Raw genomic sequence first — 23,700 nt, 5'->3', positions numbered from 1 at the left:
AAACATTTACAATTAGTAGCATTTCAATTATTATTTCTTTCCTGACATCTGTATTCAACCCAAAGATCGCGATCCATAATACAACGATGTATCAATCAGGAATCTCATTCTCCTAAATCATAAGTTCATGTTGAATAAGAACTATTTTTTGAGATTGAATTAATAACGAAAAATTTGTCAGATTCATTTTTCAAACATCAATTGGAGACTTAATATGACAAGCGTGGACAACGTTCTTTGAGACGTGAATTGATATTGCTACTGACGTAAGTATTAAAAACAAATTTACTCACGATACTTCATGAATTTGAAAAAATGTATAAAAGTGACAAATCACATTTTGAGAGAACTTTTCTTTTCGCCAAAGCAAATTTTTCAACGGATGCGATGGTAGAGCACCGCAAATTATTTCTTTCTAAAACACCCTTATGTATATCCAAATATAAGTATGCAATTCCGTTTGTCAATTTTTACAATTCAAAAAAATTCAATGACTCTTATAACCCTCCTCCATTTTATGGCTAAGTATTGCTCCTTGAAAAACGTCGGCTTTGTAATTTCTTAACATACATGTACTATCCAATCTTCGGCATTATACGCGATCCGGTAAATTGTACACCGATTATCCTATAATAGAGCACGATGATTGTCTCTCCGTTTGATACCCTATTTGATCGATCGAGCACATTCACAATGTATATGGTCGACGGTAGATACGAGGGAAGGTTTAAGTCCGCAATAACATGTCCCATGAAATCACAAAAGTAAAAGTTCATTTTCCGCGATGGTTTAGCCAAGCAGATATGATGACGAGGGTTATACATCCATTGAGTTAATTAAGGCTGATCGCCAACGTAAACATCGGAATTAAAAGGATTTAAAGTGGAAACACGGTTTGACTGCAGCTGAAGAAGTCTGGTTTCAAATTACTTAAAATAAAGCGCCTGAATATGGATAATGGACTTACGAGCCAAAACAAGACGCAATACTGCTAATGAAAGGTAGGTTGTAATTACCAGAGAACAGAAAAAAATATCCATTAACCTTAACCATGTATGTATGTATACGCACAAGGGAGGATCAGACCTCCATGTTAACGACTGTTTTCAAACTGTGGAAACTTGTAGTCCGTTTTTTTAGGTCTTCGTACCTTCGATACAACGTGAAGCTGTGGTTTAAGGCTTTCAAAGATTCTCGAGAGAAGCTAGGTGCATTTCTTTAATGGATAACTAGCATTCGCTTAACCTTGTAGTTACATTTTACAAGCAGACGTTATTAACAAATTAAGTAACACAGTTTTCGAGATAAGTCGAAGCTTCTTTTTTCACGCAAAATATACCTTGTCAGGATTATATCTATCACAGTTTGAGATTTTTTAAGATTCGGATTAATGGATTGGTGCTTACGTTTTGCGCTTCAAATTTCATACAGCTAAAGAAGGCAAAAGATAAATAAATAAACTAAATTTCATCGCCCATCTGACGCAGTACCGATAAGTAGGACGAAGTTGTGCCCAGGATCTGTAATAAGAAAGTTGTTATTAGATGAGCTAACAATATGCAAGTTCCTAATTCTTCTGCGATTCGAGTTTGCCTTAAATCGAGTTATATAAGCTTACTGACACTCGTGAAGGTCTGCAAAGATATCGCGCGTAGTTTCCCAGCAGTCAAAAAACAGGCGCGACGTGATCTCATCATGATTATTATCAAGCCCGTGCGAATGGACCGTCCTTCCTCAGTGTCTGGTGTCGTGTACCATTTCGAGCGAAATGCACAATCCTCAATTCCCATGCTGTGGTCAATAATCTCGTCGCAAGTCCAGGTAAAAATTAGGATCTGGGCGGCGGCGGAAATCATATGTAAAATACTTTCCCCGCGCTTAGCCTGTTGATAAAAATCTCTAAGGGATGCTGTCAAAGGACGTCTCGTTCAACGAACCTGTGACGTATTTTCGAATGAATTCGAACATAATTTCGAGACTCTTTAGATTACTTTGCACCTTACTCACCACGATACTTTCGAAGCCTGCCAAACATAGGATCAAGCTGGAAAATCCTATGTGATAAAGAAGAATTGGACTGAAGATGTACTCCAGTCTTTCAACGTAATTAAATAGCAATAAATGCTGTTTTACGCATTCCTTTAAATTGTTGTAAGCCTTTCCACTGAGATCCAAACGATTCTTCTTCGCTCCAGACTTCGTGAAATCAATTTTCAGTCTCGGATTTTCATTTCTATTAAAAATGTTTTTCGGAAATCTCTCATCCGCTGTCTCAGGATAAGTATTTTCATTCTCGTCATCCACATGAATCACAAATTTATCACACAACGTCTCCAGTCTGTGCTGCAATATCTTAAACTGACCAACGAGGTGGATGTTCAATATACACAACAAATTGTCGAAGCAGAAGAAACAGATTGCTGAGTGCGTGGTTGTCAGGCACTGCAATAAAAACAACCAATTCAATCGAGTATATTTTTTTTATTCTGTCTCGATGTAACAGTCCTGATTACTAAAAATCGATTAATCTGGAAGCTCAAACCCAGATTTTCCACAGGGAAATTAATCAAACTGATTAAAATTGTTATGAATCTTACACATATTTGAATAAGACACAGTACCTCAACCGTGAAAAAAATCTCGTAATACGGTGTCTCAGACATTGGTAAATCAATCCAAATTGTGAATGGCAATGCTCTCTGAGTATCATTTGATCCATTGTCCGCTGTTAAGTAATTATGGATTAGAAGTAAAAATTTAATTGGTAAATGTACTCGAGTTTTGCACTCACTTATAAACGGATTTATTAGGTAAGCCATCGCGGTTCCTTGGACAGCACAGGCCATACTGCACAGCAGAATGATACCTTTCCTTTCACACTCGTCTAGCATCTGCTCGCTAAAACTATCGTATGTCACTTCCCAAAAGTATTTTTTAGAATGTATGAGCAGATCGATTATTGCATCTTTTCGTCCTATTGCGATCAGTAATTTTATAACCGCACTTACTACCGTTATCACCACCAAGAGGCCTGTCGTGGTTTCCTGAAACCCGAAATACAGATTTCTAGAACAAAAAGATAAAGCATTCTGATATCACGATAAATATTTCTGCCGGAATATTGATTCGAACGTCGATTTGTTATTCAGATAAGTCCACCATGTAACAACACTGTACTACTTCGGTAGCTTTTTCCTTACTACAATTTGTCAGTTCATTTTCACATTTCGAAGAGATTCGGTTTTAAAATTAAATTTTTATTCTATCATACTCACAAATTCAGGAAAATTTTCACAACACGAACTTTCTCTGCGACGAAAGACGTTGTTTTCAATTTACTATCTCTTTTAGTTGAAAAAAAAAAAAAAATATTCGCCAATCTCAATTTTGGTAAACGCTCAAAGTCTCTTCTAATCTCGCAATCACTTGGCTTTAAAAAGTGTAATGTCAAATTAGAAGTACTCGATGGAAATTCAGATGCAACGATTCAACCAATTTCAGGTTCCTCACGATCGAATACCAGAAGGTAGATCGAAAATCGGATTTTCGGTACTGAAAATTTATGAAGTAACCGTCATTCATCTGAATAAATGTATCGATAAACAGAGGAAATCGTTTCTCGAGTACATTTAAGAAATCCAAGGCGCTATCAACTGTCCAATATTGTACTCACGTGAAAATCCCCCCAAACATGAAATAAATCGACTACGACAATGACAAGGGCAAAGAGGAGAGCTAGAATTGAGTAAATCATAGCCCCGTTCAGCATCCGTTTCTCACGTTCCGTTTCAGCGTACCAAATCCCGACAACTCTCATGTAAAATCGTGAAACCTTGATCGAGACATTCCTGTCTAGGTAAGACGGCATCTCGACGATCTGTGGCACGTTGTGCTCGTTTTTACCTCGAGTGTATTATCTCCACACTTTGTAAATTGTGGCGATTACTGTAATAGCTCTGAAGTATTGCATGGTAACACTTATCGTCCATTGCGACAATCAATTATTCATTATTTCACATCTGCACACATCCATCCATGCACGGTGGCATTTCAATATGGCGATTTTTGCGACGGTGTTACTTAAGCTCTGGATTCCAACGGTGTATGACCGTGATATGAATCTGTTATTCACTTCGAATAGAATTGATTAAAATCAGTTTTACAATCATTTCTACAAGTCCAGTTTTGTTCACCTAATAATAAGACGCTTTTTAGCAATTAATTTAACTGTAATTCATTCGTTTTCAGAAAATTACATACCCAGCGTCGTGAGCAACTGAATTTCCCACGTTTCTTGCTTTGAAAAAAAACTCGAAAAGCGAGCGTTGAAGACAAATGGTGTCAAAATGTGATGCATGCAGTATCATTGTGATTTGAGATGTTCTCAAAATATCTATGGAAATTGTATTGACACTATCCAGAGGCTGACGATTTCAACGAAATTATAATATCGGGTGAGTCCAATCAGTCAAGTTTATCAGTCAAGAAATTATTATTGCCAAAGTTACATGCCACTGAATTCCACTGTTTTTTATATTTATCTATATATATATACTTTAGCATGAATGACGTTACACTGTATTTTTTTCGGACCTGTTCAGTCTGCTTTAATTTTGTTTCAAATTACGAAGAAAGAAAAGCTTCAACCGAATCACGTTTTCGTAGACTAATAAAACGTAAACATAAAAAAATTATGAAGCTTCTCAATCGCTAAATGTTAAATACGATTTTTTGTGCAAAAAAGAAAACATCAACGTTCAATTTACGATATGGAAGGTCCAACAACTCTCGAAACATCCAATTTTTTCTGCTTTCTTATAACCACAGGATTTTTTATTCAGACGTAGATTTTGAATTAGGAATGACGTGCATAGACTGCAAAATTCTAAAATAAAGAAAAAACCTTGACTCTATGAAAAAGAAGTCTGTCAATAATTTGGGTATTGCAATAGTGTGTGAAACATTGTAAAAAATCTTCTCTATCGATAATTGCATCTGCATTACCGTTCGCTGTTGTTGCAAAATTATCAACAATCGAGCAATATAGCTAAGAAAAAAAATTGATTTCTACGTCAATGACGAAGTACTGGAATGTTCCGTAAGGTGGTGGAAAATATGCTTTATACAGAGAAATTCGTTCTCCGACAAATTTTCTAAGGAAAGAGATTATCTAGGGGGGATGGGAGGGGGGATTTGGAAGGGATGAGAATTAAAAATAAATGCTGACCTGAATATATTATTTGAAACGCGAGACAGAGTAGATGATTTATTTTAGTTTATTGGGAAAATACATTTAATTTATGTACTACATTTGCTTTATATTTGTGTGATGTAGCATCACAGTCTTGTTCAAAGAAAATCTAAAATCGAATAAGAAAATGAGATAATAAATGCAAAGTACTAGTCAGCACCTCACATGTTATTATCATACTTATATAACGATCAGTTGGATCAAATCTATCTAGTTATGATAATTAAGACCTGTGACACTATACCGCGTTGAGTATTTATATTGGAAATAATGTCTTACTTTTACTTTTACTTTAATTTTTTTAAATTCATGCCTAGTACGTTGGGTGAAACCATTAAAACAGTTTACACATTCAATTACGATTAATTAGATAGATTTTTCGTACATTTAAATAACGCCGCATCTACATAACATATAATATATAATAACTGAATAATATTTCATACTATAGTCAGCTTAGTTACATCATCGTGTAGGTGATTATTAAATAACTTTAGTATTACGCTACATCACGTGATAAATTTAACTTATCAACAAATGGTTATACAATGTATAATATTTCTTTCACTTGGCAAATAGCTTACCTAATATGTTTCTATTATTTCATTGTTAATTGGATGAGTATCTCATATCCACGTAACACGTATCTTATATATGTTGATTTTTTTTTTTTTCTTATACGTCAAAACTGAAACAGTTGAACTTCACGATTAGCTCATTGGTATATAATTAGAGTTTTTTTTTTTTTTTTTTTTTAATTTTTGATTTTTTTTTCTGGTTCGTGCCATTTTTTCGCAAGGTATAACATATTTTGTTCCAGAAAATCATGATTCGAGATAAAATGATGATAATTTTATACATGCAGATTACGTGCGTTTAATATTTCGATCCTTAAGAAGACTTTCGGTGTCTTATCGAACATAATCAAATGTTGCGTAACCATTTTGCAATCATTACTTTCTCAAAACGTACAGCTCAATTCGATTCTAGTAATTATTCTGTGTTTTTAATTTTTCTTGTTCTTGTGCTTTTTGTATTATTCATTCAAGGCGCAGCTGTTCTGATTTAGTCTAAACGAAATCCATAATTATGCATAATTAGGGAAGCTAATATTATATTCACATATCATCCAACAGGAATAATGTTTTGTCACAAAGCGATAAATATTGTAGATCCAGTATTGAACCATTCTTGTTTCATTGCAATTTTACATGTATAATTTACGTCTAGTTGCATGCGTGATAAAACTCGAACAAGATTTAAGCCACTAGGTTTTGTTTCAAGTATTTTCATTAAAGTATTTGTTTTTCGTACATGTGCATTGAGTTTTTTATTCCGCCAATAGAATCCATATTTTTTTGATAGAATGAAACAAAAAATTTCGCTATAAATGAATTTGAGCTATATTCAGAGTTCTATAATTTATCAACTGTAATGGCGAGCAACATTTGAAATTCTATTGTACCAATTTTCGTCTCCTTCTACTTCGAACATCATCTTATATTATTTACGTATTATATATTATTATATGTTTCAATTCATTGATCAGAAATATTTCCAAAATCTTACTTGGGTCATCTGTTAACATTATTTTTTTTTATCAAAATACAGACATATTATATACATAAATAATGAGTTATACAATTTCAAGCTATACACGTTGAACATACGATGTTTATATCCTAATGTACGTAATGGGTCATAACTTGTAAATATATATTATATGAATTACAGTTTTGTACCAATTACACAAGTTAAGACAGCACTTTTTTTTTATTCTCTCTGTTCTCGATTTATATTGTTCTTAAGGTGTATTTTTTTTCTTTTCTTTTTCTTTTCGTGCTTTCAACAATACGATCCACAAAATGATGATGAGTTTCCTGACATTGGATTAAATATATTCGCAACAACCTCAGACTCCGTTTCCGTGGAATCATCTTAGAACAGTGCTAAAAGTTATTCAATATTCTATGAAATTTACGTGCCGTCCGTCTCATAAGCATTGAATAGAAACGCAGAAGTCACAATTAGGCCTTACATATACCTACTACAATACAAATGATACATGTATATACGAATGGTGCTATTCAATATCAAGCGATGCAATTTTTTTATTCAATCGCATGTAATTATGTAACCAGTTAACGCGTTACATCTTTTATACAATACATATAGAAGCTACTTTGAGATGGTGAAAAAAAAAATTTAAATTTCAGTGTTATATATATAACGCTGTACGTGCAGACACTTTATTTTCGTCTCCTAACGGAGTGTCTCATTTTCAAATTAGCTTATTAAAAATTACGTACGAATGCTTTAACGCAATTCTCTGCATTTCAACTGTAGGTACTCAATGATATTTTAGAAAATGAATTTATATCTTCTAAGATATACATGCCTTTTAAAATTACAAGGAGTATACTGTACAGTTTTAAAAAATATATAGCGTGTGTGTGTGTGTGTGTGTGTTTTTTTTTCTTCTTTGGTTCATTTTCTTTTTGTTCCTTTATGGGGATTTTTTTTTTTTTTTTTTTTTTTTGTTTTTTGTCTTTTTTTGTTTTCGTACACCATACCGTTTACTGTAACAAAAATATATATTATATTCTCTTTACGAATAGAAATCCCCATAATGTGAGTATAGTAATAATAATACGAATGAGAATGAAGAGGGCATATTTATACAGACAATGGACTTTTATATTGACCGTGAACTAACAATACGTGTAACCGTGACGATATTTCATCGATGTATTGGTGGAACATGGCTTTATTGAATGACGACGCAAGTGTAATAATAAAGGTTTCGAGATTTATCGTCGAAAATGCCTTGAAAATGATTTCAAACAATTTGAATAGCGATTTCTTCTCCAATTCAGTTCGCGATAATTAAACAAACTGGGGACGCATAATTTTATACTTGTGCAATATTTTTTACTTGGTGCGCAGTGTTTAACAACAGAATAATTACAATGCAACGTCATCCGTTGAATATTGTTTCATGCAATTTATTATTCCGTTGTAAAAGTGTATTGTATACTTACTAATTCACTCTCAGGCACTTATAATTTACGAAATATATTATGTAGTCAGATATTTCATGTATCGATGGATCGTGGATATGCCATAATCGCTCAAAATCGTATTCGCAGTTCACGGTTAATATATACAAAACTTAGCTGATGTTATTTCGATATTTTCTTATTTCTCTGATCTTTATGCTTTTTTTGTACATCACTCAAATTTTTTCGTTTTCCTTCCCGTTGTTCTTCGTCTTTTACGAGATTGCTTCGTTCAAGTGTAGATAAATAATTGAAAAGCCGATATCTGCGATTTTTTTAGGCTATTTTATGTGGTGGTAGGAATTTTTGTTCATATGCTTCTAATTCTGCTATTGCAACGTGACAGTGCAAATGTAATCAAGAGAAGCAGCCATAGAAAGCCATAGTGGAATTCTCTAAATCTCTATTCGTTTAACGCACAAATTTTTTTCAGAAATTAATCACGAGTATGTCTATTCCTGTTCAATTTTTCAAACTAATTAGAATCCCCGTGACCTTGGCGATTACAATGGCATCCCAAGCGTCGTCACTTGGAATTTGAACTGCAATTTTGTCAACATCTAATCCAGCTTGAAAAATTTCTCACCAAAAACGCGATACCTCGTTGTTGAAACTTGACGATCTACTACTCGGTGAACGCGGTGAGATTAATTAGTCGAAATTGAAACCACCCCTGAGTTTGAACGGAAGCAAATAATCAGATGTGCTAATTACGGAACCCCGGGGTAATTCGATAAGGGTAAAACCGAGACTGCAGTCGTCACGAGCAGACGAGTTGATGGGAAATCGCCCGAGTAGGGTATAAGTTGTTCAAAGAGCTTGAAACCCACATGGGTTTAATGCTGAGCCGTGAGAAGCCATACGGGACTATTGTACCGTAATTGAGGAGGTTTTAGTGTAGGTACAAGGTTCCCTAGAGGTTTGTCGGGGCAAACTAGCTCCAGGGTTCCGGTTTGCCGGGTCTTTGTAGTGCTCGATAAGTGGCGATGATAGACCAGTGCAAATGACACCCCGTGAGGCTTGCAATTAGAACTTGAATTAGTCGCCCAAGTTCCTGTGTTAAACGGTAAATTTCCCTTCATTTGATATCGAATTGACCTTTCGTTTCGTCTCGCAATTTTCGGCACATCCCTCCTCCGCTTTTTCGGGGGTGCAAGCTCGGATTTTTTTCTTCTAGGCTTCCGCTAGCAAAATAGAATTTCTATGTTCTAGTTAAGCTTTCGCGCGAACGTCGTTCTGTGAAATTCTTTCGAGACACGTCAGTCATTCAAATCACGCTCAAAAGCTGCTCTGCATTTTCTGCCATCATTTTCTGTGTCAAAATTGTAAGCTTGGGATTGTAAGTGAAATTTTTTTTTTTTTTTTGTATTTGAATTCGTTTTCTTTGCCTCGTGTTCATTTTGTAGGAAAAAAACTTCTTTCCCGCAAATTTTTTTAACTCACGGACACTGTATTTTAAGTTTATATTTTTGGAGAATTTTGCAAATAATTTTCAATCTAAAGAAACATGCTTTACATGCGTACTATAAGTCAATTCACTACTACGAATTTTTTTTTTGTTTTTTGTTGTTTTATTTTTTTTTTTGCAAATGCCATCTTATTCAGAAACATCAATATACTAGATTTCAACGCGTAAGATTCAATTGAAAATCGTAAGTGCGATTGAATAAATGCCTTGTCAACAAGCTGAATCAAATCTTCTATTCCACAAACAAGAATCTCACTAGAGAATCGTTCCAAAAATATGACGTTTTAATTTTACCGAAAAAACGAAGAGATGCTAAATGCAAGATTAGAAAAGAGTCAAATTTTGGAGAAGTATTTGTACGAATAAAATAAATATTGTTTAAAGTCACTCAGTAATCGTCAAGTTTTTTCATTTGGAAAAGAGTAATTCGCTCTCCATGATCTTTTGGTCATACAAAGAACGCATCAAATTTTTGTGAGAAACCAAATTCAAAATCTCCTTCGGAGTTTACACGCCGAACGGATCACCGAGCCAGTTTACCATTTTCCAAATTTATGCACAAATAAAAGGTTTCTGAAACTTTAATCACTCATTGTCAGCAGTAGTTATTCGTATTGTGGATAAAATTAAATAACACAAGTGTGCGTGTACGTGTGAAATGCTGATTGGTTTAATTCCATTCACGGGGCACCTGCATAAGTGACAGTTTTTGGACGTTATTGGACGTTCGCGAGACTGCTATTATTATGGATGAAATTAAATATTATGTACCTACATAATATAAGCACGGATGCATATAAAGATTGTTATAAAAATACCTTTGCTTAAGGAACGAAGGAAGCTTGTACTAGAAAATAGTGTCAGAAGACTGAAATATTCAAACTTGAAAATAGTGTTCTTGACTTACAAGATTAGTGTGGTTATCTTTTCGTTTTTTTTTTGTTTTTCTTTTTTTTTTCTTTTTTCTTTCTTTACAGGAACATCCGGTGAGTGTGAGGCTATTTGGCTGTATGAAAACCATATTATACGCTGATCAGATAAAAAACTCAACTCGCAATCAGTACCTCGATCAACGATATTATTCTATCCGAGGTTTTCTCTTCAGACGAGAAAATTTATTTAGATTGAAATCCTCTGATAATTTTGGAACCGAGTGTTACAAATTGAACAACCGAAAGGGTGGATTATATTCATTCGAAGCGATAAGAGCTTTGCCTTGCTGTTGGAAACATTCGAGAGCTGAAATTGTATTTGGTGAGGCTCATACCTGGACCATTATTTCAACTATTTTGCAAATGCAAGGAATAAGTTTGTTGACGTTTTCTTAAATTTTGAATCCACAAATATGCTGATTGGTGGTACGATCACAATGATATGAACCGAACAATGTCAAACTTGTAAAAAAAAATCATCATTGCAGTGTAAAGTGAATTATTTTACACATTCTATGAACCCGCGATAAAATTTTAGAGTACGGATTAAACTCGTATTAGATAAAAGTTTAAGACGGATGAATCCCCTTCGAATTAATATATCGCAATGCCTTGAACAAGAAACGCATCTTAAGTGATTTATACCTAATGATTTGTAGAGCATTTATCATAGTAATTTGGTACATTAGACACGTGACATTCTAGATTTTTTGTTTCCTCTATCAAAATCAGAAGCTGATTAATTACCATATGTACTACACCATAAACGAAACGTAGATAAGTAAACTATCGTAATAACTGTTCAAATTGTTTTTAGAGTATAATTTGTGCAGATGCCAACGTGTTAACACTTTTTACCCGTCACTGAGCAAACCCTACACGAATATACCTCATAAATAATTAGTTTTGATCCATTTAAACGCGACAAAATCCCCTATACAGACCTGAATTATTTCAATTACAACTTGCCAAAAACAGTTTTATTAATACGCAATTAATGTACAACATACAGCTGCAGGTTTTGTATACCATGATGTAATATTAAAATAAGACGGACAATTTATACAATGAAAATAATATTCCTAATATTAATAAATCACAATGGTAACGGTGGTAACATTATACAAATAATAATAATGACAACGATAATAATAATAATAATAATAATAACGACAACAACAACAACAAGAACAATCATAGTAAGAATAGTATAATTAATCGTGAGTGAAATTATAGACATAAAATGACAATATGACAATGAATGATAATAATAAAGATTATTTGTTTAACTTTAATAACGAGAGATAAGTTTTACACACATATTAGCGGTATAATTAAAAATGAGGATAATGTTTCGCATAAAGTATTAATCATAAATATAATAAAGAAGTTCCGTAGCTACGATGAGTGTTGTAATTTTGCACAAAATTCTTCAAATCACGTGCGCCTATCGTATCATGTTGTCCAATTTTACGAACCGTTTATAGACATTGTTGGGCAGAAAATAACAATACAAACCATAAACATTAAGCGGTAGGATGAACTTGTTGAACATTGTGAAAATAATTGGAACCGAACCGAACACGGTGACGCGCTTGGTCAATTGTCACGCGTGTCGAACACTGTGCAGGCCATAACTCACTTTCGGTATGTCCGTCTCCATGTTTGTTTGCGGAGCATTAATTATCATCACCTACAATCGTGTCCACGGAGTTTTCGCCAAAAAATAAAAAAAATAAAAATAAACAAAAACGGCAGACACGGTGCCTCTTCTTTCAGTTTTAATTTCAAACTCGTAATACATGTAGTTGTGGAGAGTAGCTCGTTCGCCTTCGCACCTAATTCAAAATGTCGATGAATTTTATTTACTTTTATCTGTTTCGTTTTTTTTTGTTTGTTTGTTTTTTTTTTTTTTTTGTTGAAATTTTTTTCCTATCTTTTTTTGTACGAAATGTGCGTAGCGAATAATATTACAAATATATATACATGTATATACATATATATATACATGTGTATGGATGTATGTATGTATGTATGTAGTACATGATTATTATAGGATATGACGCATTGAGTATATGTGTGTATAATATAGTAGGTATAATATGTTTTGTTACCAAGAATATTTTGTATATTATTAGAAGGTATAAGCTATAGTATATTCACCAATTATAACTTGAGATAATCAGCTATAGAAAGTACGATACGCTTTCACACGACGTTATATGTATATGGTATGGATATAGGTATAGTAATTAAGGTATTCGTTAATACGTTACATAGTGTAATCATTTCGACAAATATGCAAGTAGGTGTATTTTTGAGAGTAGAATTTTTCTCGGTTGTTGTTGTGTTTTTTTTTTTTCTTCCTTTCTTTCTTTCTTTGTTCCTTATCCGAATTCGATGCTAGACTATTTTTTTCAAACGGTGATAATTGGAACGGAATTTTGGATATATAATAACAACCGTTATCAAACGCGGTGAAACGGAATGCCCACAACATGTTAATTTTTACTGTGGACTAAAAATTTCGAAGAATTCTTAGATTCTTATCACGCACTGTCGTTAACAGGTGCAATCCTTACTTTGTTGTTGTCGTTGTTGTTGTCATCATCGTGATGTGAAAATCTGAGTAAGAATTTTCGTGTCGAACTCGTTTCGGAGCCGAGAATAACGGCTCGTCAAAATATCTGGACCGAGAACAAACCAACCGACCACGACACTGTGGTCGAAGCGCACAATCTTCGGACCAGCCTTCCAATGAGCCCCGGGTCCATCCTCGGGGTTCGTTCAAGCCAATAAACTCGAGAGGGCGGAAATCGGTTCGATTTCAGCGAATCGTCGATGCCAGGATCGTCGTCTCGTCCTTAATTTTCGGTTAATCATTTTCCATTCTTCCTGTCAGCTCGCCGGCTTGTCTTATCGCATCCTTTAAACCCCGGTGTGGTTGAAGATGTAGGAGACATTGCTGTCCTGGTGAACCGGCGGTCCGTGAGCTGCCGCAGCTCTCCTCGTCGAGGAGTTGTTGTTGGTCACGTAGTAGGAAGACTTCCGCATGCTGGTCGACGACGAGATCATCGCCACGGTCTCGTAGTAACGAAGCTTTCCGCAGCATCGACCGCTCTTCAGGATCGCCATGAAACCACGCCGGTATTTCTTGTTGAAGAAGGCGTAGAGGACCGGGTTTATGCAGGAGTTGCTCGAGCCCAACCACTGGGCGATGGGCGTCGCTATCTGGAGGATTTCTTCTTCCCATTCGTCGATCTGACCGCCGAGCTTTATTCGGGCGAATATTATGTAGAGCGGAAGCCAGGAGAGGACGAAGAGGATGACCACGACGACCAGCATCTTGACCACCTTCACCTTCGACTTCTGCTGGATCCTTTCCATCTGGGCGTCCTTCGTGTCGTTCGGTATGTGCCGTTTCCACACCTTGATCCATATCAGGACGTAGCACATGGATATCAGGATCATCGGCAGGACGTAGCACAGCATCAGGTTACCTATCAGGAAGAACAACGATCCGTCCAACGGCTCTGGCCAGACTTCGAGGCACAATTGGACGTCTGGTGCGTAGTTGAATATCACGACCAGGTCGAAGAACAGCAGCCACGGAAGCGTCGCCGTCAGACCGATGAACCATATTACCACGATCATCATGCGAGCTCTTCGCTTCGTTATCTGACACTTTAGCGGCCACCAAATTGCCAGGAACCTGAAACAAAGCCGATTCGTTAAATCGTGAACGCTGCTGTACAATATCGCTTATATAGTCCTATCCAATTATGATATTGTATAAATACGCGCTGCCTGCCCACATTCTCGTCGTTATTATCGATAAAATGTATTCGCTCGACACGCTTCAAGGAGCGTTAATGACTTCGTTGATCGCTATAATTAATGGCAACAGACATTCTTTCTTGACGCAACTACGTTCCATACCAGAGCTTCGTTAGTAACGTCTCATGGAGTTTGTTCAGGTGTTTTGTAATTCGATAAGACTCATACTCAGCGAGGATCAAGGTTAACTAGCGCTTAATTAACGACGAGGGGTTTTCAAGTGGTTCGAAGATCCCACCAAAATAACAATGCACTGAATTTTATTATGTGCAATATGAACAGTGCGTAGAAAAAATGTGATCTTAATTAGACTGTATCTGGAATGGAATGAACTTGGTCCCGATTTGCTGGAGTTCTGTTCGAACTTTGACGAAATCTATTCGATGGGGTTCGCTGTGTATTATACATCGATCGCGATGAACCCGGGCGAGTCATTAAGCCGAGGTTTAATTGAAACGATTAATTTGGAGATAAGGACAGATTCAATTAACTGACCCAGCGATGGATGAGCGCCGTGTTTTCGCGGGAGTCGCGCGAAATCATTACGCATACCGATATAAGCGGAGCTAATTAAGCCCGGCCATTTTCAACAGCGAAGATAATATCCGAAGGTTAATGTTTTTCTTCAAACACCTACGTCGAGATCCAAATCTGTCGATGACTCTTTTACGAGTTGTGTTAATTATCGGAATATCCATGAAGGGTAATCGGCATGCAGGGAGTAACAGGCAAGGATGGTCGGACAGCAATTCAGGCAGAGACTCTGCAGCTGTTTGTGATTTATGTGATTCCATTGCGATCTAGACTCTCGGCTAAATTACATTCGCTTCTGCTGCAGTCGAGCGCATATATTCTGGTCACTTCACGTGACGAGACAATTGCACTTTGCATTATCTGCACACACTCAGAGGCACGTGCATCCGAGTCTTCTCCAGCGTGTAGCGAATGTCTTTAGCAAAGAATAGACGCTAGCCACCTTGTCGAAAGGATAGAAATAGCGTTTAATGTCAAACGCTAGTGAGTCGCACTGTTCTTTGAAAATAATACTCCTCTACTCGTGATCATCATGTGATATTTAAACGATGCGCTGCTCCCACTTTGGCTAACGTGTGCTTCGTTCACTTTGCTCGTTCTCACTTGAAACTTGTCAGTTTCAGTGGAAATGCCAACGAAATCGCTGATCGAATGCATGGATGCAATTCATGATATGATTGCAGCTCGCTTCGGCTGCTTTGTGTTCGCTGATGAGTGTGTATAATTACTTGGAATAAAATTACATTTGTTGAAAAGAGTTTTTCGAAGTCGAGTCGAAGTCGTTGGATCAATTTTTTCCCTCCATCATCAACTCTGCGATATTTATTCACATTTGAGATGTAACAAAAATGCAATTTCCTAACCACTTTGAATCTGTTCTCATCGTTTCGATTTCCATACTCAGAAAACGCTTGGCTCGTAAAATGGATCATCGATTTGGAAAGAGGGTTCACGGCAAGCAAGCAAAGTACATAATCACACATTGTTAAGGTTTAAAAAAAGAATTTTATTTCAATCTGGTCGAAAAGCCTATTATAGTGGAGATGATCATGGTGATTAAATGATAAATTTCACAACACAACTAATAGTGCAAAAAGCTTTCAGAGTACAGAATCCGAGGACCCTGCACGATTCTCCTCAGGCTATCACTCTACAAAATTGTGTTTCAACATGTTCCGAATCAGGTTTGGGGGGAGCAGGAAATAAAGTGTTTTTCAGTTTTTTTTTTACATTTTTTCTCCCTTCGACCTCGCGGCAATCGACGATTACTCGCCGGTGTCAAGGGGTCAAAGGAAGTCGAGGGCTGCTGCAGGTGGCGGTGGATTGCGGTGGGCAGGGGGCCTGATTGCGTCACTCGATTAAACGCCTAGTGGTGACCCCAGACGGGGACGGGGGCGTATGCGTGACCATGACCGGCGAGGACGGTCCTGGTGACGACAGGGGGAGAGTGGACCACCGGGGCGATCGGCTGGGCGACAACGTGGGCCCTCAGGACAGGGACGGCGTGGCTGATCACCTGGGGAGCAACGATGGGTCCGTGGCCCCAGCTGACTGGGACTCCGGTGTGGCCTCCGGGAACGGCGGCGGCGACGGCCAGGACGGCGGCGAGAACGACCTGAGAATTATTCGATTTTTTGATGAAACAGTTCGGAGTGCTCTGAGGGAGTCTGGAGTGGTTATCCCATGCTCGAGTGGTTTCAACCACGTTTTTTTGACCCGGACCGAGTGAATGGCACCGGTTTAACGGCTATCGTCCACGCTATGCGTGCACGTGGAACGAGTTGCGATTTGGACAAAGAGAAATGGAATCGACTATTAGATCTGTGCGCACTTTTTCAAGATTATGTGCGTCGTTTTTTAGTTTTCTTTTTTATATTATCGATATTCAGTTTTCTTTTTCAGTACTTTGGTCCCCTCATAGGGCGAAAGCGATTGGAAATGGAAAAGACGAGGTCAGAATGGGAATGTAATCGTCCTGAAGGTTTTAATGATGATTTTTGATTTTAGAACAATTGGTTTTCAGCTTTCAGTAACGAATTGAAGAAACGATACTGTGATAATGGTTGAAACGAATCGAGCGTATAACGGAGGCTTAGACGATGGATGTGTTTTGATAATTGTGTTTCAACTTACCAACTTGAACATGTTGAATGAGAGAGGAGTTTACTACTTGGAGGTAAGTAAGCTTGTGCCTCTGCATCGGATCTCCGGGGTTTTATAGTCGTTTTGGATTGAAAAAATCAGCGGTGATTGCATGGAAAATTTTTGGTCACGTGGGTCAACAAACCAGATGACGGCATATTGCGAATCATTGAGTCAGCCGGTTTTGCACTGGTGGGGATCGGTCACCTGATCGGCTTTTCTCCCCCCGAATCCCCTTTTCGAACTTATCCACTCGCCGCCGCCATTATCGGCTCTGGAACGCTTGTCCCTCTACATTTGACTCCACGGAATGGAACTCTTTGATTTCCAAAATTTGCTTCTCGCGACTGTTCGAAGTCTCTGGCTTCGTAGATAGCAGTGGTGAATTTTTGCACGAAACAAAAGTAATTCACTCGATCAGCATATAATTTTACTGTGAATGTAGTCGTAGAAAAATTTTAGCTCTCAAAGTCTTGCAGGCATAGCCCAGCAAATTTGAGTTTCAATATAGTAAACCCGTTGGTTTATTAAACTTGCAAATTTCTAGTTCTACACTGAAATTGATTCAAATGAACTGAAATTAAATTTTTCTGCTTTTCGGTAAGCCTGTACACAAAATGTTTTTCTCATTTTTCCATCACTACGTGCAAGGGAAAGAAAAAATAAGAAACGGATAAAACCTGTAACGTCGACGATTTTCTTGTAAAAAAAAAATAAAAATAGTGGAGAGCTTCCAGCGATTTATACGCTCCTTTATATCGCAAGCTGTCGAAGTATTCCCCTTAAAATGATCGTTTTTCTTGTACAAATCATCCCGTGTATCGAATAAAGTCGGTTTGGAATATCGGGAAGAAGTATTCCGGAAAAGCCACGTGTTCTTTGGACAATAATTTGATATAAATTATAATAAATTTCAAACTACTGCCGTGTATACACCGTCGTCGCGACGCAACTTTTTCCGATAAATAGAATCCAGGGAATATTACGTTTCCGGTTTACGACAAGAGCACTATAATGCAATATATATGAGAACGCGGAGGCGGCTGTTTTGTAGGGTTTTAAAATGTTTTTAGAGGGATGAAATGGGCTGGGTCACACGTCAGAGTTGGAGATAGCGTTGCCTCGTATCCTCCGTTGTAAAGCCTGAATTTTTATCATATTTGTTATTTCTTGTGGGCGTGGATACACTCTGCTTATATTTCTCATTCCAGAACTCTGACCCTATTCAATTTTCATTCCACTTCTTCTAATATGTTATTTTCAACGGAAAAACGTTGCAGCCTTTTTTGTCATTGAATTAGCCAAGAATGATTCTTTGAAATTCTGAAATATCGGCCAAGTAAGAAATGTTTGGAAATTCTTTCTCGCTGACTTTTTGCCTGTTCAAATACATATATATATGCATATGCGTGAAATAGTGAGACTGTATAAAAAGCTCATCTCGTGTAACAACTTCAACACCAGTTTCACTTCTTTTTTTTGGCTTCCGTTTTTTTCTCCCCTTTTTTGCTTGTCTGAAAAATCGTCCAACATTTGAAGAAAATATAAGCCTGCTGCATAGCTGAGAGTGAAATGAGCTTTTATATAACTTTCACGTAGTAAGAGAAACACGAAAAAGAATGCTTAAGATTATTGCCACGTTGTTTCTGGATTCGTGCGTAGAAACAATCTTGCAAAGGCGTATGGAGCTTCGTCCGACTTAGTAATTTCCTGAAAATTCGTAGGAAACAAAAATGTATCAAGATATGCATTACGTTACACAAAAAAGTGCACAGTCTCGACGATACGTAGAATTTCGATAAATCTGCGGAGGAAACAAAGAGCTCAAAAAACTGTAGCATGCCAAATCCTTCGCCCCAGAGTTGGAAGACAAAAACTTGAGATCGATAATGAGGAAAATTGAGAAACAAAGGATGAATGGATGAAGACCATTAACCAGTAACCCGTTTAATTGCAATTTTGTTTGCGATATTCGCCAATTCAATAATAAAACGGCCAAACATATGACAAAAGAATTTCATCCGTTATAGTTACTAGAATATTCTAGTAAAACGGGTAACATTGCAATCAAGGCTTAAACATTGCCCGAGTTATAGGAAAATGTGGTAGAAATTACTATTCAGTGTGTTTAAAGCTCTAGATATTTTATTTTCTGGCTATTGTAACGTCGGATCTATTTTCTCAATTCCCCAAATTTATTTTACTCAAATGAGGCCTCAATAGTCAGAAGAAAATATAATTCGAGTGTAAACTCATCTTCATTCCGTAGCCAGGATAACATTTCTCGTTTATGCTAACAAAAATGAAAATATTGTAAAAAACTGCATATTAACGACAAGCAGAAATAACTCTCGATGCGACCGCTGCAAGATATTGAAACCGTGCCTTCAAATTCACGCGTGTAACATTCTATACGCCTATGCAGTGCAGGTATTACACGTGCAGAAAGATTATGCAACTTACAGGCAAAGGTTGAAGGATTGGGTCACTGGCACGCCTATTTTGCGCTCTCCTGAGCCTGGAGACTCGATATATAACCGCGGGAACTTGGGCGATTCGTTTCACACCGAGACTTGACTCGGCGATCGAACGTCTCCTTAAAAAACTCGATTTTCACTGCTGCTCGTACAAAAACTTGCAAATAAAAAATTTGAGAAAAAGCTTATCACGGACACGCTAATTATACCGGAACTCATTCAATTGTCCTGTTTTAATAGCTGCTATTTTCACGAGCACGAAATTACGCCCCCCCCCCCCCCCTCCCTCCCTCCCCTTCCTGTTATAATGCCTACCTTCAAATTATGCTCGAGTAGAATTTCCACGTAGACCTTTTATGCTGAATAAAAGCACCGCACTGCGGACACCCTAAACTTCCAAGTCAATGAGCATCTCTCTGTTGTTCAACGAGCCAGGTGCCCAGGCGTACCTCATCGACAATTAGATATCCTCACAATTATTTTCATATTTTCAAGCACCAACTGGTGCCTTGTTTTAGAGTCCATTTTTGGCTCTGAGGGGATTTTATTTTGATTTAAAGGGGTATGAATTTAATAACACAATCTGTTGAGTTTTGGAAGAGTTATTTTTATTGATTGACATCAGTCAAAGCTTGTGACAAGTTTTAAAAGTACTTTTTTAACTTGCATTTTACGAATTTCAAGTCGAATCTAACGTTTTTTTTTCCCGAATGCGCTAGTTTGGAACAACTGCAAGCAAATAAGGTGAAGTTTTCCGATATTTTGAGGTTTTCTTTTTCATGAATCGAGAACTCCTGTAAAAATTTAATTTGCTCTAGCTACCTGAGAAAGTATTGCCTTTGTCGATCGTTCGAAAACGGTGAGAACAGCGTGAATATTAGATTTCCAATTCCGTATTGACTTTTTATTCACAAAACGATAGTGCAATCAGTGGCTTGGAGAAGTTGGTGCTGAATCGGTGTTCGTAATTGGGTTTGGTGTGGTGGTTATATCGCGATGAAAACTTTGAGCGCATAAATTCACTTCGTAGCACAGTTAGAACATAATTATTAGCTGTTCGTGCACAGCAAGCGAACGATGAAAAAAAAAGAGAAAAGAAAAACGCAAAGTGCAGTCGGGTTGGAAGAAGCACTGAAATACTTTTTCGGTAACAGTACAATGATAAAGTATTCACGTCAAAATGGAGCCTGCAATTAATTACATTTTATGAGCCAAATATTTTTGTAAATTAAGCTCTCGCTAAACTAACCGCAATTTTGAAGAAGTTGAAGAAGTTTTTTCTTCACCATCTTTCAGGTGAAACCCGATGTTTGATAAGAAAAAAAAAAAAAAAAGAAAAAAAGTCAAGAAAGAACAGGCGTATGAAATATCATTCGCGGAGTAAATTTTAATCAATGTAATATATCTATGCCAGCAAATAAAGGTAGAGACTGATCGTTATCCGTTTGTTTTACGACATTATTAATAACACCGGGTTGTTAACACAGTCAATATTAGCTGAATCTGTTATCGACTGTGGCCAGAGTCGACGCAAACGCAACTACACAACGTATCCCCGCGTTTTAAGAAGCTGCGTGAGCTTTTTTCAAACCTATACTTTCTGCCCGAGGGTTGAAAAGCTTTTTTTTTTATCTTATGCAAACGAGCTTATCGCGCATCGGGTGGAACGATTGACTTTTGGCGATTACACAGCCAGCGAATTGGAGAGCAAAAAATTTTAGGACTTCAGACAGCTGAAATTATACTGCCCAGTCTGTACGAAGGTTTCATCTGAGAATATTTTTAGAATTCTCAGATCGGACTGACGTGCCTAAAATATTCTTCGTCATAACGAACGTTACTTGTTCTGCAAAGTTTTGCACTCGGATTCATCTATTTGAGTAACGTGCTCGAAATAAAAGGTTAAACAAAATAGAAAAAAAAAAACCTCTATTCGTCACTTTTCCCTGAACTGAAAATCCTCCAAAAGTTTGATATTTTTTTTTTTTGATCTGTTGTTGTTTCTCAACTCAAGGCGAAGAAAATAATTCTCAGAGACAAGAAAATTTCATTGCTATTGTTGAGACATCTTTTTTTTTTCGCACGCGCTATTTAAAATGGAGGAAGTCACACGCTGCGAGGCACCTCTCTCGGACTTGAGCTAAAAACGCTATACTTTGAGAGAATTTTTCGTGTTCCACAATCCACAGGCCAACGCACAGAATGGATTACGAAATAGAGTGGTGAACATCCGTGGCAGGGATGCAAACGCTGCCCAGAATATCTTGTTTGCACAAAGTCTGATCTCGAACGACGGATAGAATGTATAATGCTCACCTAGGTGAGTAGATAACTGAGCATACACGTACATACATACCATATATGCGAAGCGATTGTAGATTTCGCGTCGACGTGCTGAGAGTAGGGGCGAACTCTGCAGTCGAGAGTGGGATTTTCTACGATCGTATGGGAATATCGTTATTCACCCCTCGTAGCGATTAAATACCAAACAAGGGGGCGCTAGGCGGCTACCTCTACCTCCCTTCCATATTCGCCGAAATTTACGACGATCGTTTAGTTATTCAAGAAACGTCTCGGTTAACTCGGAACCCGAGGCAAAAACGAGGGAATTCCAAGGGTGTTTAAGGTGGCAAAAAACGGTTCTACTGCAGCTTGTGGGTATATTCAGTTTTCGAAGAGTCATTTGAAGGTGGGCAGCTTTTTCGTTCCTTATTTGGCGTTGGCCACTAAGCTAAAACGAGAATAATGGAGTCTGAAAAAATAATCGAGCACGAATCGGTAAAAATCTATCGATTAAACGGTTATTTTGTATCATTTTTAAACGGTACATTCGAACCTCAAATTCCATAGATTTCAGTCCACGGTCTAGAGTAGCGAAAAAGTTTTTTGATAATATACTGTTTCATTCAAAATATTTTCACTCTCAGGTTAAAATATTCACTTATCTTTTATTTGTTACATCAAACAGGTACGTAGTCGGTAAAACAATGATAATAATTCACACTTTAATCGCCAAAAATTGATATTGCATTGCGTTGTTCATGAGAGTAAAGAACCATGAACCGATTTTGAAGAAAAATCATTAATTATTTTTTGTCATTGTTCGACAGGCATCCGCATCTTGTCCCTTATAATACCAAGACGCCAAAGTGCGAAATGTGACAATATATCTGACCGAGGTGTCTAGACCTTTGTCTAATCATCTGGTGGTTGGTGGGTTATACAGCCGTTTGCTCAATGCTGTGCAAGTTTGCATAACAAACAGAACTTGCGACGCTGTGATAACAGAGCTCGATGCGACCATTATTGTTACAGTAAGCGACCGGAGATTTCGGAAACTTAATTGACACTACGCGACGTGCGAAGCTTCGAAGGGAATCAGTCGAGCTTGGCGAGTCCAACTCGGACGTTTTGGGTAAGGCAAGATAAATTTGAGATAATTGGAAGAAATCAGACTAACAGGGTGGAAAATGTGGACGAATTTTGTTTCACTCACCTGTCTAACGACACAGCGACGAGACTGTAGACCGAAGCTGCAACCGAAACACCTTGGATGTAAGGAACGGTTTTGCACATCCACCAGCCCAGGACCCATGCTGTGACAAAAAATATTCGATTATTAACAAATTCGTGGCGATGCTGTGTTCAAGGACGAAATAAGCCGCTGGACAGGTCAGTAAAATTGTAATGGAACTAAATCTTAAATTGATTAAATTGAATTTTACTCGAACAATCTTTTCCAAGCACGAAAAAAACTGGAAACAATCGATTAATATCTAGGAAAGTGCAATTGTTTACAGCTCTAAAAAACTGGAATCATATTTTTGTTATTCGAGTGTCAAAGGCAGGTATTTTTATTTGTAAAGAATTGTATAATATTTCAAGTGACTCGAAATTATTCACGATCGATTATCTTGAGGTAAGACTCGTGGTTCAAAAAATTAACGTAATTAAAATAGATATTGTTCAAACCAAAGTCGACTTCAGACGCAAATTTTCG

The 23,700-nt window shown here is 37.2% G+C and overlaps 3 protein-coding genes across 4 annotated transcripts in view; all 3 read right to left on the bottom strand.

The window, feature by feature from the left end:
- Positions 1 to 1,444: 1,444 nt before the first annotated feature.
- Positions 1,445 to 3,893, bottom strand: LOC124407774 (odorant receptor 83a-like). Its single transcript, XM_046884663.1, has 6 exons — positions 3,674 to 3,893; positions 2,792 to 3,044; positions 2,622 to 2,725; positions 2,008 to 2,442; positions 1,623 to 1,883; positions 1,445 to 1,520 (listed from the first exon to the last, which is right to left on the bottom strand). The coding sequence occupies exons 1-6, from the start codon at positions 3,866 to 3,868 to the stop codon at positions 1,461 to 1,463; spliced, it is 1,308 nt and encodes a 435-aa protein (XP_046740619.1). The 5' UTR covers positions 3,869 to 3,893; the 3' UTR covers positions 1,445 to 1,460.
- Positions 3,894 to 13,283: 9,390 nt separating this feature from the next.
- Positions 13,284 to 23,700, bottom strand: part of LOC124406277 (neuropeptide SIFamide receptor) — a 69,451-nt gene continuing 59,034 nt past the window's right edge. For both annotated transcript variants that reach the window (XM_046881647.1, XM_046881637.1), the window contains 2 exons: positions 23,197 to 23,296; positions 13,284 to 14,422 (listed from right to left, as the gene is read on the bottom strand). In XM_046881647.1, the coding sequence (XP_046737603.1) occupies positions 13,639 to 14,422; positions 23,197 to 23,296 (884 nt within the window). In that variant the 3' untranslated portion in view covers positions 13,284 to 13,638. The remainder of the gene's footprint in view (positions 14,423 to 23,196; positions 23,297 to 23,700) is intronic.
- On the bottom strand, positions 16,106 to 17,281 carry LOC124406291. The gene is made up of 2 exons (XM_046881659.1): positions 17,215 to 17,281; positions 16,106 to 16,696 (listed from the first exon to the last, which is right to left on the bottom strand). The coding sequence occupies exons 1-2, from the start codon at positions 17,224 to 17,226 to the stop codon at positions 16,448 to 16,450; spliced, it is 261 nt and encodes an 86-aa protein (XP_046737615.1). The 5' UTR covers positions 17,227 to 17,281; the 3' UTR covers positions 16,106 to 16,447.

This window comes from Diprion similis, chromosome 1 (genome assembly GCF_021155765.1).
Source record: "Diprion similis isolate iyDipSimi1 chromosome 1, iyDipSimi1.1, whole genome shotgun sequence".
In the NCBI taxonomy this organism is placed as follows: domain Eukaryota; kingdom Metazoa; phylum Arthropoda; class Insecta; order Hymenoptera; family Diprionidae; genus Diprion; species Diprion similis.
The sequence above is the reverse complement of the archived record's forward strand: the minus strand, read 5'-3'. Positions and strand labels throughout refer to the sequence as shown.